Below are 14435 nucleotides of genomic sequence, written 5' to 3' on the forward strand. Positions count from 1 at the left end.
GGACTGTGACTAGGACGTCCGTTGCCTGTGTGCAGAGACAGTCGCTGGCACTCGCCTTCCTTCAACCTGTGAAGTGTCCAGGCGCCTGCATCAGTGTATTCTGCATTCCTGCTCCAGAAACAGTTGCATCTTACTTTTCCATTGAACCAGATGAATCCTCAAGCCTGCAACTCTCATTGGAACAAACAGCTGACCATAGAGTTGCCAGCAACCTCCAGACGATCCACAAAGTAATCTTGTAAAATCAGAGTATGGGGTGCAAGTCAACGCAGTGTGCCCGTCCTCCACAGGTTAACATTGGGAAACCAGTCCCTGACCCTCTCTCTCCTCATTCTATTCCACTCCCCTTTGGCCATAAAGCCTGCGTCGGGTATTCTGCCCCTGTGCTAGCCTTGGGTCTGGAAGAAAGGAAAACTAGTTATTGCCAACACCAGCACTTACTATTCCTACACGAGACCTCGTCACTCTGATCATCGCAGTCGATGACACCATCACACCGTTTCACGTTGGCGATGCAAGACCCACTGGTGCACTTCCACTGGTCCGAGTCACAGCCTGTACCAGAGAGAATGGAGAAAGTGAGAGAACGGCACACAAACCAACAAAACCACAGGCAATTGCATGTGCACACAGTCTAGGTTCATATTGCCACTGGTGCCACACCGGGACAGCTCCCCTCCCAATCATCTAAAGAAGGCAGTCATCTTGAAATTCAAGTATGTATGGATACAAAGGCCAGACTTATGTCCATCCTGCAAAATGAAGAATTGCCCCTCCACCACGCCCCAAAAAGCAAATTTAGACACGCTTCATGGACTAGGCACTCAGGGCGTTCCTCTGGTCTTCCCCTTCCCCCACAGTATGCACAGATGCTAAGGGGGGGCCGTTTCTACATGAGTAGTTTGCCCACAGTCTCAGTACATCTAGCACTTACCAGCCAACCCTGCCGGATATCATGAGCCAAAGGGCACCAATGTTTCCCCAGCAAGCAATTACTCATTGGCATCACATGGATGATGGGCTCGTCAACATAGGTTATAGCAGCCCTACTGTGAAGTGGTAGTACTAGTGTAGTGGGGAGATGGGGCGCTTTAATATATTCCATGCTAGCAGCCTACCTACCCCCTTCCTATCACTATGCACCTTTGGATTGTCACTGCGTCTAATCACTACTACTGCTCCCTCCACCCCACCCCCTCTACCCACCAATCAACAGCGTTCTTCTTTTAGTATTTCTTTTATATTTCTAGAAGGTTTAACTTCCGATTCTGATTTGGCATTTGTTTCAGACCATGGCCATATTCCTTCCTCCAAACATACAACGGATTCACTTTCCTTTTTTTTTTTAACCATTGCTCTCTATACTTTCCCAAAGAACGTTCCAATGTTTTACCTCTTATTTGCCCAACACACTCCCTCCTTCAAATTCCATAGTGTCTTGCTCCCGCCCCACTGCCATTTCCTACAGATGGTCTAATCCCTGGTTCTGCCTCCTGCTGTTTGTGTCGAGGCTACTTTTCACTGTTTCTCCTATTTATGGTTTTCAGTTTCTTGACCCAGCCCCACACTCGGCCATCCCTTTATTGGTTAGTCTCTGGCCCCAAGTCCCTGCACTGCCCCTACCATCTTCTGGCGGTTCTCGGTTCCCCCAACACAAAGGGAAAAGATGGACGGCTTTGCAGGTCTTGTGGCAGTCACTTACTGCAGTCGCGCTCATCGCTGTGGTCTCCACAGTCATTGACATGATCACAGACCCACAGCTTTGTTTTGCACAGGCCATTATCACAGCGGAACTGGGCATCATCACACACTGTGGGAAAGGGGTAAAAGGTTAACTGTTAGAGTGGCAAATTGCTGTAATTAACGTATTGATCACTGAGCCATATGGTGAATTTTAACGATTGCAAAAAGTATTAGAAAAATAGCATCCATTGCATAATTTGACCAAACTAGTAGGCACAGGGACTTCAGTACACTCTATGCTGCTAATGTCCTACAAAGTAACATATCCTTCATTTTCAAAGAATGGTAACTCTGTTAATGCCCCGGCACAAATATTAAAACGCAGGTGCAGCCCCACCACTTCCCAACACACAGATATCACCACACAGACCCACCACTCGGCCGCTTTAGCCCAGTGGAGACCCAAGGATTTAAACATGTAGACACAGCAACAATCATATGAAGGCAGGTGGCTGAAGAGTGAAGATTGATGGACCTATTGTGGCAAGTAACTTCTCCTTCCTCACCCATTTCAGCCCACAGTTATTCACAGACAGGGGTCCAAGCTGCAAAAAAAATAGAAGGCAAGGGCAGCTTGAAGAGGTTCCTGACGGAGATTAGCTTGAGCACGATCTGACAAAACTGGACGTTAGCTCTGGCCCTAGTGACCAATGCATAAAGTCTGCCGAAATAGCGAGGAACAGCGTAACTTGGTAAGCTGCATCTACACCCCCCAACAAAGCAGCTTTGGTTTCAATTACAGAATGCGGATTACCACCACAGATGCATGAGACCACCTTGTCAGCAAAGGCATTTAGATGCTTTCTCATGATTGCAGCCACAGACTATACAAATGGGATATATAGATATTTAACCCCCACCACCGGAGAGCTCTGTAGATCCACAATACAAAGGAGTTAAAATAAACAACGCCCAAGCCATATGGTTTGTCAACCAATATAAAAGGCCAGCGTGTTAGACCTCAGGCTGACCATCTCCTCCTCAGAAGGAGAGGCGTCCCACTCCTTCCCACGCCAGGTAGGTTGCAGTGAGCCATGCTTTAGATGACTGGTTACCCAAAACGTTACGTTAAGTTGTCTTATACTGCACACCGTTACCACTGGTATAGTCTCCAGGCGCTCACCAGCCTCTGTAAGAAAGAGGGTGGGGTGGGTTAGTCAGGGAGGAGGGATAGGATAGAGGATGTGCTCTTCTGAGGTATGCAGAATTAGTAGAAACCGGTGTCCTGTAAGAGTCGGTTTTCTAGGGGGGTGGTAAAAACAATCAAAAAACACAGGAAGAGCAAATTCTGTTGTGCTGGTAGAACGACAACGCGTTCCTTCATGATCACCACGCTGCATGTGGCATGAAGACATTTGCCCTACAAAAAATGACAAAATGAAAGTCTGTTTCGTAAACAAATCTATGCATTACAGCGAAGCTTGGGTAGATCTGTGAGAATCCGCGAGCTGACTCAATTAGTACAAGCCCTTGCGCTGAAACATTTGATGCACTCGTTTATTATTTATAATGCCGAAGCTTAGTTACAGGAATTCGTCAGGTAAAAAGGTACCTTTGGGAAGTACTCCTCCTGGTCCGCCCTGGCTGTGTTCTTGCTGCTTGTTGTGTAATTCCCCAGCGCTATCATGCCTGCGGGCCTGGTCTACGCGCATTCCAAATACATTACATAAAGTATGGCATATTATTGTGCACCATCACGGGAGGCCAACATTCCCCGAGTTGGAGATCCAGAGGCCCCCCGAAAGAGGCATAGAGCGTTGAAGGGAAGTTTGGCCTGCCGAGGGGCAGTGATGCAGCACCTGCACTGAAACTGCAGTCGGTCTTTTCCTTATGAAAAGACTCCTCTTTCTTCATGTTGAGACGCATGTAGAAACCGGTGGGAACATGAGCCTTCAGAAAATAGGTGTGTAAACAGGGCAGCCTGCTATCGACTAAATAGCTACAAATAATGAAATAAGTTGGAGTTCCCATCATTATACTATACAACAATAAGGGCACCTTTTAATTGCCCATACAGTAAAATTAAAGTGTTATTACACAGCACTGTACAGGATCTATACAGACTGAAATATCACATAGCGAACATGACACTTCTCACCAATTTAATGGTGCACATTATCAAATTCTGAAGGCTCAATAGCCTGCCCTTAACTGGGACTATCAGCTGCAGATATGAGCAATACGCAGGGCTTTAAGCGGGCTGGGGCCTGCTGGGGCTGGGCTCCAGCAGGCTCCAACATCTTGTTTTGAGGCGGGGCCCTGCCGGGGCCCACTAATCTCCCGTGGCAGCCCTGGCCACCACATGAAGGCTTTTTTTCTATTGCCTGAATGTGGGAGAGCTTCAAGCTTCAGAAAAATATGCCTTTCAGCCATAATGGTGGCGCCGCACCTGCGAGGCATCCCTTTAAGCAAGAGATACCGGTGGGCCGGCACCACCATTATGGAGAAAACGTGAGGCCACTGGAAGCAGAGGCCTCGTTTTCTAAATTCTGAAGCTCCCGCGCATTCGTGGGAGTTTCAGTCTTCATGAAAACGGCCTCTGCTTCCAGCGGCCTCACCCTTTCTGCCATAATGGTGACGCTGCCCCTCCCCAGCTGACGAGGGGCAGCACCACCATTAAGGCTGAATAGGCGAGGCGCTGTCCCCTGCCAGGCAAGCCTATAGAATATAAATGCAGAGATCAGCACCCTCTGGGAGAGGGTGCTGATCGCTACAAAAGGCTGCCTGGCAGGGTTGCCAGTAGCCCATTGAGTCGGGGCTCGTCAGGGGGGCTTGGCCTAACATGCCAGCAGGACCCCCGCCGTTAGGCCCCACCCCCTTGATGAGCCCTGGCTCATTTTGTCGTGCCACTTAAAGCACTGGCGATACGTGCTTAACCGTCGAGCTCGTGTTACCCTAACAGACGTACACGTGCAGACACCGACAGTAAACTCAATCTGTAGGGCAGGGCTAGAAGGGACGAACTTTCCCCACAGTCTTTCACTCGGGGGCGGTGGATGGCGTGTATTTTGCCCGTTAAGCTTCACAGCTTTGCACGTGGCTGCCTGAAACGGTCTTTCCTGCTTAACTCTGCTAATTCCATGCAGGTAGAAAAGGCGGATATTGAGAGTGGAGGGGGATGCACTTCAAACAAAGGCAGCGAGTGATGGATAGAAAAGCGCCTGTACAGAACTCAGCCCAGGGACATATTCCCATCAGTTTGTGCTGACAGTGGCGGCTGCTGAATTTAATGGGAGGAGCATACATCTTCCCACAAATAAGAAGGAGCGACTGAGCGCAGCGAGGGAGCTCTAACCAACCGAGTTAATACATGGGTTAAAATGGTATCAAGTGATTTCCTCGAATACAAAGCATCGAATGCAAAAAGCATCGAAAACATGATTTTTTTTTTAAAGGTAAATGTTTTATTTTTATTAGAATGGGTTTTAAGTTAAGGGGTAAAAAACGGGGGTTGGGTAGGGACCCCTATTAAAATGTTTTTTTTTTAAATGCATTTATTCAATGCTTTTGCATTCAATGCTATCACTATAAACCTTTAAAATGGCACACTGTATCACACATTTTGTGAAAACAATGGGTAAAAGCCAATTTGTAAATTGCATCCTTTAAAAGATTTCCCTTTGCCTACAAAACCAACTGAAAACAGGGCACAGGAGCATTTTCATGCCACCTTTTCCCACAATAAAAATATTTTAATGCTGACTGTGCTCCTACAGTTCAATGCTGGCTGCACCAATATATGCCAGTAATCCCATATAGGAACATACTCATTTGCGTTATGCATAATGCCCGTAATTATACTATAAGATACTCCTGCTGGTCACAGACTGGCTGCAACAATGTAGTCCAGTATAGCCATGTAAGAGCACTCAATATTGGTTTTATCAAGAAAATATAGCCAGACTGGCTGCCAATTAGTGTCAATTCAGAACAGGTTATTGTAGGGGAGGGGTCTGGCAGCCCTCCGGCCATAATGGGTGAGCCACCACAGTTAGGTCTACGAGTGCAAATAGCATAATTCCCAGACCGACATTTTCAGGTGAAATTAGACTGTTCACTTTGAAGTCCGAGATGATCGGGTTTGCCAGCACTCAAGTCCACATTTATTGTGCCACTGTCCCCATGACTGAGGTTTCAAACAGAGAATGTCAACCACATTTTTCTCATGTACTGTAGAAAAACTGCACAAACGGTGTATGTGCTGTTGGAATCCTCTTTACCCTAGGTGGTGTCCCCCTCACTCCACCACCACCACCACCACCACCACCACCACCACCACCACGAGGCGGACAAGTGACCATAGTGCCATTCCGAGACAAATTGACTCACTGCACTGAGGGGAACTAACTTTTCAAGAACTGCTTTACCTCGATTTTCAAAACATGAACTCCCCAAATATCCCCATTTTCTTTTCAGTCTCTGCTCTTGCCTGGTCTCTTCCCTCATCTGTCCACCTCAGTCCTTTTCCCCTCATCTTGCTCTGCCATACAAACCGCCTTTTCTTTCCCACTAATTCCCCCCCCACCCCACTGCCTTTTTTTGTCCTCCTCCCAGCTCTAGCAAGGAAACCGCACTTAACGTCTTGCTCTTAATTTCCAGGGTGCATAGAGCCGAGCCAGACATTTGGCTTGCACCCACATTCAACGAAAAAAAATCCATTCCACTAAATCGGTGCTTAATTTGTGGGGGTGTCTGCCAGGGCTGAGCCCAGATTTCGGAGCACCTGCACTTGTCTCAGTCGGAGTTAAATTATGATATGGTATTTTGCCAACTGTATTATTTTTTTGTTTTGAACTGTTGGTCATTCTTAGCTCACAACAAGCAACAGTATGAGCCACGCAGGTGCTGCTATGCTGGCTGTTCAGTTTCATTCATAACAAAGACCTAGAAGGGGACAGCAAGAGGCACTCGAGCTGGTCATGCAAGCACACTGCTGTACTCAGCCTATATGACATTGCTGCTGTAGCAGGGTGAATACTTCAGGCGTTTGTGGCAGGCAGCCGCCAGGGTACCAGATGCAGCTCACTTGCTCAGCAGGCCGTCTGGCACCCACACGTACATGTGCATATTTGCCTGCATCTATTTTCACTCTGGCTTTGCTGTGCCTCTAAAAGGTGGGGACAGTGAGCAGGCACATTCAGGGGGCTTGTAATGTCTCCTTTTTCCCCCCTTTTGGTATGCAGTCAGCAAGGGGTTCACCAATGCAAAGGCATTAATCACAGTCTTAAACCCACAATGGCAAATTACTGTGGATGCTGCTATACAGCCACTAAAGCCATTAGTGCAGTTGAGGGTTACAAAGCACAGAGATAATAAGCCAGTGGCCAGCCAACAGCACCACCAGAGGGGCAAAAGAAGGGGCAAATCCATGGGCAAAGAGGGCCTTGCTCGGGGCCGACCTACAGAAGAAAATCAGTGATTTCATCTGCTTTGACCATTACTATTCTTTTGAGAAAACACGTTTGCTTGATTTTCTTCGATTAGAAATTCAAAATGTTCCACTTGCCACCTATAGAGTCAGAGGAAACTGCTAACGTGTATATGGCTAAAGAAGCTGGTTAACATCTGAGGTCTCATTTCAAGACACAATTACTGGTATGTTACTTTGATTGGTATGTGTAAATCACACATCTGCCCCGAGTGGTGCACCCATTACCCCCCCCCTCCCCATGAGCGAGTGAGATTTGCAGCTGTAACCCCAATTATGTTGTCACTGTGGGGAGCAGCAGTGGACAGCGAACTGTAGCCCTTGCGCGGTACAGGTGTGCTAGAAAATATTTGGGCCCTGGCACTTATTTACAAATTAACCACTGCACAAAATGCTCCAATCACCCTAAAAAACCTCCCTATCCAGACCAATACCAGAAGGTTACTCTCGCAATATGACAAAGCCCCTGAAGATTCATTGAAAACCATCACAGGGCTGGAGAAGCTACATGACCTGGTGATACAAGCTGCGGCTAGCCAGCATCTACTTACCACAATTGTTTTCATCGCTCAAGTCCCCACAATCATTCCAGCCATCGCACTTCAGTGTAGTCGCGATGCAGAGCCCATTACTGCAGGAAAATTTACCGGGGCAGGCTGTGGACAAAAGCAGGAGGGAAGTAGAATTTCAGTCCAACAAGCTGCACTGCCAACCTGTCACCGTTGCCATGCAACACTGCATTGTCCATCACCATTGCTACCCCCAATCGTCTGGCTCTGTAGGGGCAAAACCTGGTATCACCCCCTAGCATGGTGATCATCTGTCCAGCAAGCAAATTCATCAAGTGAGCAATCTGGAGTCATTCTTAAAAATGAACACAGCAAAAACCATTACAAAGCCTTTTCTCGTTGTGAACTTAAATATTAGCCAACTCTGTAGCAATCAGATCATTATATTTAGCCAGTGATGTGTGGTCTGTCATTTCAGTAAATTAAAATGTGTGGCACCAGAATATAGGCACCGTTTGGGAAGAAATGTTTGGGCCCACAATCTTCTAACGAAGCCAGAAAAAGAAAAATGGAGGCGTTGACAAGCCAACACTAATGATTTGCAAAAAGTAGGCTGCGGTATTGGGTTAGCAAATTTTATTTGCCAAACTCACGGTTTCCTGGGTCATAGGCGCTGTATTCTGCTATGAACCCTTTGTCGGTAAAAGACTCATCCGAGTGGAACCGGACCTCCATGGAAGAGCCGCTGCTGGTTAGTGCTAGAAAGGAGCGCTCACCACAGTACCTGGAGGCAAAGAGCACAATAGTCTTACATCAATGGAGTTCGGCTTTTAGCTGGATTGACTTGCAGAAACACAATACCCTCCCCCGAACCACGCCTGCCACCCTACCCTTCCAGTGCAGACACATCAACCAACACACATCAATGTATGTCAATCGGCTACCCAATTGAACACTTATTAACCAAGAACGTACTTCACACCGTTGACTTGAATAAAGTCCTTGGTACACGCAGGGTCAATCACATCCGGCTCTTTCAACCGGAACATCTTAAACTGGACACGGACATAGAGCAGAGCCGATACCTGTGAAGAATGAAGACCAATCACATGACACTCAGAGCCTATACAGAAGCGACAATGATCTGCTTCACTCGGAAATGCGATGCAGAGCTCTGCGCGCTTTAGCATTCTACTGCCACAAAAATCAGTGGTCATAAACTACTCCAATATTCATCCGTTTCCCAGCAAGGCTGGTATACATGCTACAGCTTCAATTCAATTCAATTGATCAATCACAACACTGAACATGATGTGCCCCATACCAATGACTTCCCACCCACGAACAAACCTTGCAAGAACCACCACCATCCGCCATGGCCGGACGTGCCTAGAATTCTGTTACAGCTCTAAAGACTGCTCCCAATGTACATTTTTGCCCTGCATCATACAGCCCGACATGCCAAACCGCCAAAGTGCTACCTCATGATAAACTGCAGAAGTCTTGAATTCCCTGCCCATCGCATTAAATTGATAGGCATTCTAGTCCCTCCCCACACAAAAAAAAGGTGCACTACCCCTACAACCTCAGGAGAGAATCCTGCATCCTAACGTTCAGCTCCTGCATGTAGCTTTGAGGGAAGGTCCATCCCAAAATGTAGTATATAAACCCAGTCCCCATCCACTAACTCAGCATGAAACCCAGATCCATTCTCTCTATACTAGAGTCCCAAGCTCCACTTCTCCATGAATATTGGGTCAAATGCCCGTCGAGCTCCTATGTCTTCATCCAGAGGTCCACAACCTGTGACTCTTCAGATGATTGGACTACAACTGCCATCAGCCCTAGCCATCAGTCACACACATGGAGGGCCAAGGGTTGCAGAAACATGCCTTAAACCGTTATGCCTTCAAGCAATACGCGTTTGTGTAACTGAAAGCAAGTCATTTGGAGGAGACACCTCACCTGAATTGTCCACTTGCAGTCAATGTTGGGTGGGTAGAAGTCAGGGTAGTAAGGGGAGGTGAAGTTCCCATTCTCGGAGGTTAGGGTCTGGTCGCAGCCTAAAACAATAAGGAATATGAATTAAACAGTTGAGGCTACACCCCGTACATTAGGCATAGGGCACAGACCCCCCCCCACTCTATATCATATATATATATATATATATACACAGACACACACATACATAACTGGTCATTTAAAGAGACTGGTGTAGGGGACAACCAAACATAGACTCCCTTACGATTGCTCTGGGCATACCCCTTTGCTGCCCACGGATAGTAGAATGTGCAGAGGCGAAGCTTGCACAAACTGGAATGTAAGGTGTAAACCATCATCAAGTACACGCATGCTCGTGCAGGGGCTCCAGCATGGCAATTTGCAAACTGTGCAGATGGCCCTTCCAGGGAGGGCATCACTAGTCCCACAGCTGAAGCATGCACATGTTCCTAGAAGGCTGGGCCATGGCAGATCGGGGGCACAAGTGAGATTTTGTGACACTTGTTGGAGACTGGTGTGAAGGTCAGGGCTGCACATTTTAACATCACAGGTTTGTCACACAGCAGGGGCACCAGTTCGAACTGGTAAGCACTGGAACCTGGTGAAAACGTGTGGGGGTACTTGTGACTAATGGTGTACCAAACCTCGGCTTAGTGTCGCCCGAATTTAAACTTAAAAATAGCTATTTGGCACTGGCCGAATACTTGGTCTTCTCATTTTAATGCAGCAATACCTCTGAGACAAATATGGAGTGCAGATTGAACAAGGTAATGGAATTAATTGCTGTCGGAAATCATTCCTTATGGATTAGTAGACTAGGCGCATAGATTTAGGCAGTGGTGAGCATGGTTTGTTTCTATGGAAAATGCCTATGGAGCAACTTGTATTTATAACATGTAGCGGTAACCAGTAGGGCCGAGAAGATCACTTATATCAGGTAACCTGACATGCCCCCATCTAAGAGGCTTCAGAGGTACTTCACGTTGGGAAAGGTCTCCAGGGCCCCTGGGGGTCAGTGTGCCAGAAGCAGTATAAAGACAGACCTGAGCACTCTAGACAAGGAGCCGTGCTAAGCTGGCAGAATTGGTAGGGGGTGGCAAGTCAGAATCAGGCCATGGACAAGTGTCATTTCAGAGAACGCGTCTCTATTCAAAACACGCCTATCTGTCCCTATTGGTCTTGGTCCCCCCCTACTAGAGAAAGTAATGCAGTCTAAAAGGGCGATAGTCAGGATGCCCTGCAACACCACCTTAGTTAGTCGTTCTGTCCCTACCACTAAAGCAAAAACAAAGATAACACAGCTAGGGCCTCTTACCCAATGGTTGACTGATTTCTCCCATCTCTGCTTTTGGATTTGCTGTAGGTTAATGTCTTTTCTTTCCCCTTTGATTTTGTCAGACACTGTATACCAGTCCTGGGCATCTGACACCCATGGGATTGCTGGGATTTGAAAGTCCCGTTGCAGGTATCCCCTTGGGCTCACTTTCCAATGAGTAATGTAGTCTGCTCTCCACTCCTGCCAGTTACCCCTCCATGGGGTCTCCGGTTTCATACCCAACCTGGGTATTCTCACTTTGGCCCAGCTCGGGTTTGAATTACTCCAACCCCGCCTTTGGGTCGCTTGGTTCTCACCCCACTCTGGGGTGCGGTGTGGTGGGGGAAAGTGTTCGGGGCAGGGTTGTTCTTGCCACCCATCTCCCAACCTCCGAGCCTCTGCATGCCTTTACCTTTCAGGCGGCGCTCCTCCCGTCAGGCTTATGGGTGAGGCAGCCCTGTCTCGGTTGATCAGTTTCCTTAATCTGTGATGGAGTGGGTTCTCGATCAGAGACCAGCGCATGAGGCACAAGGCGGTCTGTGCCGGTACTTAAGGAGGTTCCATCCTGCGTTCACCTCTTAGGTTGTCTTTCTCATCGTTGCTGCTAAATACGTTTATTTAAAAAAAGATTTTTAACCTTTTTAGAAAGATTAGAATATTTGAGTAGGAAAACGTTTCACTTCTTGCACCTTACTTGCTGCTAGATGTGCAGTATTAACTGTGTTGACAGATTAGCTGCCTATGAAGTTGTATAGCTTCATTTTTGGACTACAGTTCCCAGGTGTTTTGTAGCCCTTCAGACTACTTATTTGCATTCCAGGAGCGTGAGCGCCAGTGCATGAGGAACAAGCCGGTCTGTGCCAGTCTGTGCTGCTGCACGGTTTCTTTGTGGTAAGACTTTGCCCTACTGTGTCCAGACCAACCCCCCCTCACCCTCCGCCGTCCCCCTCTCGTTACTCGTGTTATGCATCCACTAGAAGCTACAGGGGTAGCCTGAGAGAATAGGAGTCCTATGGTGGAGGATAACTCTGCTTTTATGACTAGAGCCTCAGTGCGTCGTATAGAAATTTATAGGAGACATGCGAGTACTGCATTTCTCCCTGTTCAAACATGTAAGGACCCCATGAATAAAAGGTGATAATACTACAATGGAGGCTCCTCAAAATTGCAATTTGGAGGCTAAAGTCTCAAGTACCCCAGATTGTGATAACATATGGGTCAAGGTTGCCCCCTGTGGTCCGGGATTGCAAGCCAGGGACTCCCAGCCTGGGTTTATCAAAATACTCTGGACATAAAGCTGTAGGAATATCAACTGAATATTCTACTTAATACAAGATTAAACACACCTCCTAAGTAGCCGATTACATCATGGAACACGATATCTATGTGTGTGGCAAAACAGAGCCATGGCTCCGTCGGGCAGCCAGACCCTCTATGATCGTGGCTACACCTGGTAATATCATGCAATATAAGAACAGGCAGTGCCTAACTGGGGGAGGTGTGGCCTTCATTCATAAAACCAACCTGGATATCTGGGAAACAGATATTACTAGTCCAGAGGGATGTGATGCCCTCCTTAAGGTATGGACGGAAGCTACAGTTAATATCCTGATAATATATACCCCCCCGCCCACGTCAATGGCGGACTTTATAACTCAAATAGGCAATTTGATACTTCCATTGCTTAAACAATCCTCGAGATTGATGCCGATGGGAGATTTTAACCTTTGCAAAGGTAATACGAATGATGCGAGGGCCTTCGAGTTGGAGAACATGCTAAATAGCCTGGGTTTCTTCCAACATATTGAAGAAGCTACCCACAAAGTGTAATATACTGGATTGGATTACAACATCACATTAAATAAACCTATGATTACGCCATTGATCAAAGGTGAAGCCAGACAACACGCTGCAATGGATTGCTCCTCTAATAAATGACTAACCCAACTTGCACACATCTGAACAACTCTCTAAATCCCACCAGGAGACAATGAAGAGGGCCATGAATTCTCTGGCCCCGTTAAAAACTAAAATGGTAGCTCATAAGAAACAGAACTCAGGGTCCTCATCCGAGTTGAAGGTTGTTAGGACTTGTAAAAGGAAAAGGTTTTATATTTGGAAATGCTCAATCAGTTGGCGATAAGCTCATACAGAGCCTGAATGCTAAAAAGAATAAAATGGCCGTGATACAAAGCAAAAAAAATACTTTTGAATGAAGAATAGAAAAGGCCCAATGTAATTCCAATGAACCATTTTTCAATTCTTAAGGAATTGAAAAAGCCCCCCCCCCCACCCCCCGAGAACGCTTGCAAGCTGCCAGTTAAAGATACTGGAGGTAAAGCATGGTATATTCAGGACACCATGTTAAAGAAACTGGAGACAATACAATTTAATGCACAGGTGGTTAGATTAGCTACAAACTCTATGGTTTCGGTGCACTGTGATGGCCACACAGTAATAACATGTGTTCCACAATTACAGGGAATCCCCACTTTTAATTTCAGAATGGTGATTGAAGGAGAACGTAAGATCTTGAGCAACCTTAAAGCTACGTACTGCAAGGGGGAAATTTGTCCAGCCCCGTTGGTAATGGCTTGCTCAGAACCACTTCTTAGCATACTAACCAAAATTGTTAACACCTCATTGAGTGAATTCCAGGTGCCATTTGACCTCAAAAAAGGCATGGATAACGCGGTTATTTAAAAAGTTAGGACTAGACCCAGAAATTCCAGGTAATTATAGATCGATCACCAATTCCTCATTGCTGTTGCAGATTCTGGATAGGGTGGCATACCAACAAATATTAGACCATTTGATGAAACACAATGTCCTTAACAAGTGGCAGTTGGGGTTTAGACCAGGTTTCAGTACTGACTGGCTCTTTTGTACTTGAAGTCCAACATGCTACGCAACATGGTAAGGGCCAAACAATGCTACTGATACTAGACCTCTCAGCTGCGTTTGATTTGGTGGAACATCCACTTTTGTTGCAGACTGCAGGAGGTTGCAAATGTTAGTGTAGATGCAGTGGCTTGGTACAATCCTTCTTAGAAGATAGATCCGTCGGGGTCTGCCGTGGCACCCCGGAGGCCTCCCCAGCTCCTGCCCTATGGTGTTCCACAGGGAGCTTGGCCGTCTCCCTCCCTGTATAACATTTTCACCACCCCCGTTTCAAATACTAGAGAGTAAGGGTATATGATTTTCCAACTAGGCAGATGATACATGGTGTAGCATTCCCATATCAATTATCACCGGAGGATACACTTGCCATCAACGAGATATTTGATCTCATCCAGCAGTGGATGAGGGAGAATGGACTTCGCAGAATTTATGATCATAGGGACAAGCCCAGAATCTCCAGACTAGGAGACAAATATTTAGTGCTCAAAATAGACTGTAAAAGCCCCACTAATAAGATTAAAACACTGAGTTTTCTTTG

The 14435-nt window shown here is 46.8% G+C and overlaps 1 protein-coding gene across 2 annotated transcripts in view; it reads right to left on the reverse strand.

Moving 5' to 3' along the window:
- LOC138451027 (suppressor of tumorigenicity 14 protein homolog) overlaps positions 1-14435 on the reverse strand; it is a 338794-nt gene that overhangs the window by 68230 nt on the left and 256129 nt on the right. For both annotated transcript variants that reach the window (XM_069604879.1, XM_069604880.1), the window contains exons 9-14: positions 9646-9743; positions 8656-8765; positions 8334-8464; positions 7723-7827; positions 1703-1810; positions 442-555 (exon numbers count right to left, since the gene is read on the reverse strand). In XM_069604879.1, the coding sequence (XP_069460980.1) occupies positions 442-555; positions 1703-1810; positions 7723-7827; positions 8334-8464; positions 8656-8765; positions 9646-9743 (666 nt within the window). The remainder of the gene's footprint in view (positions 1-441; positions 556-1702; positions 1811-7722; positions 7828-8333; positions 8465-8655; positions 8766-9645; positions 9744-14435) is intronic.

This window comes from Ambystoma mexicanum, chromosome 1p, assembly GCF_040938575.1.
Source record: "Ambystoma mexicanum isolate Mex_15411 chromosome 1p, UKY_AmexF1_1, whole genome shotgun sequence".
NCBI lineage: Eukaryota > Metazoa > Chordata > Amphibia > Caudata > Ambystomatidae > Ambystoma > Ambystoma mexicanum.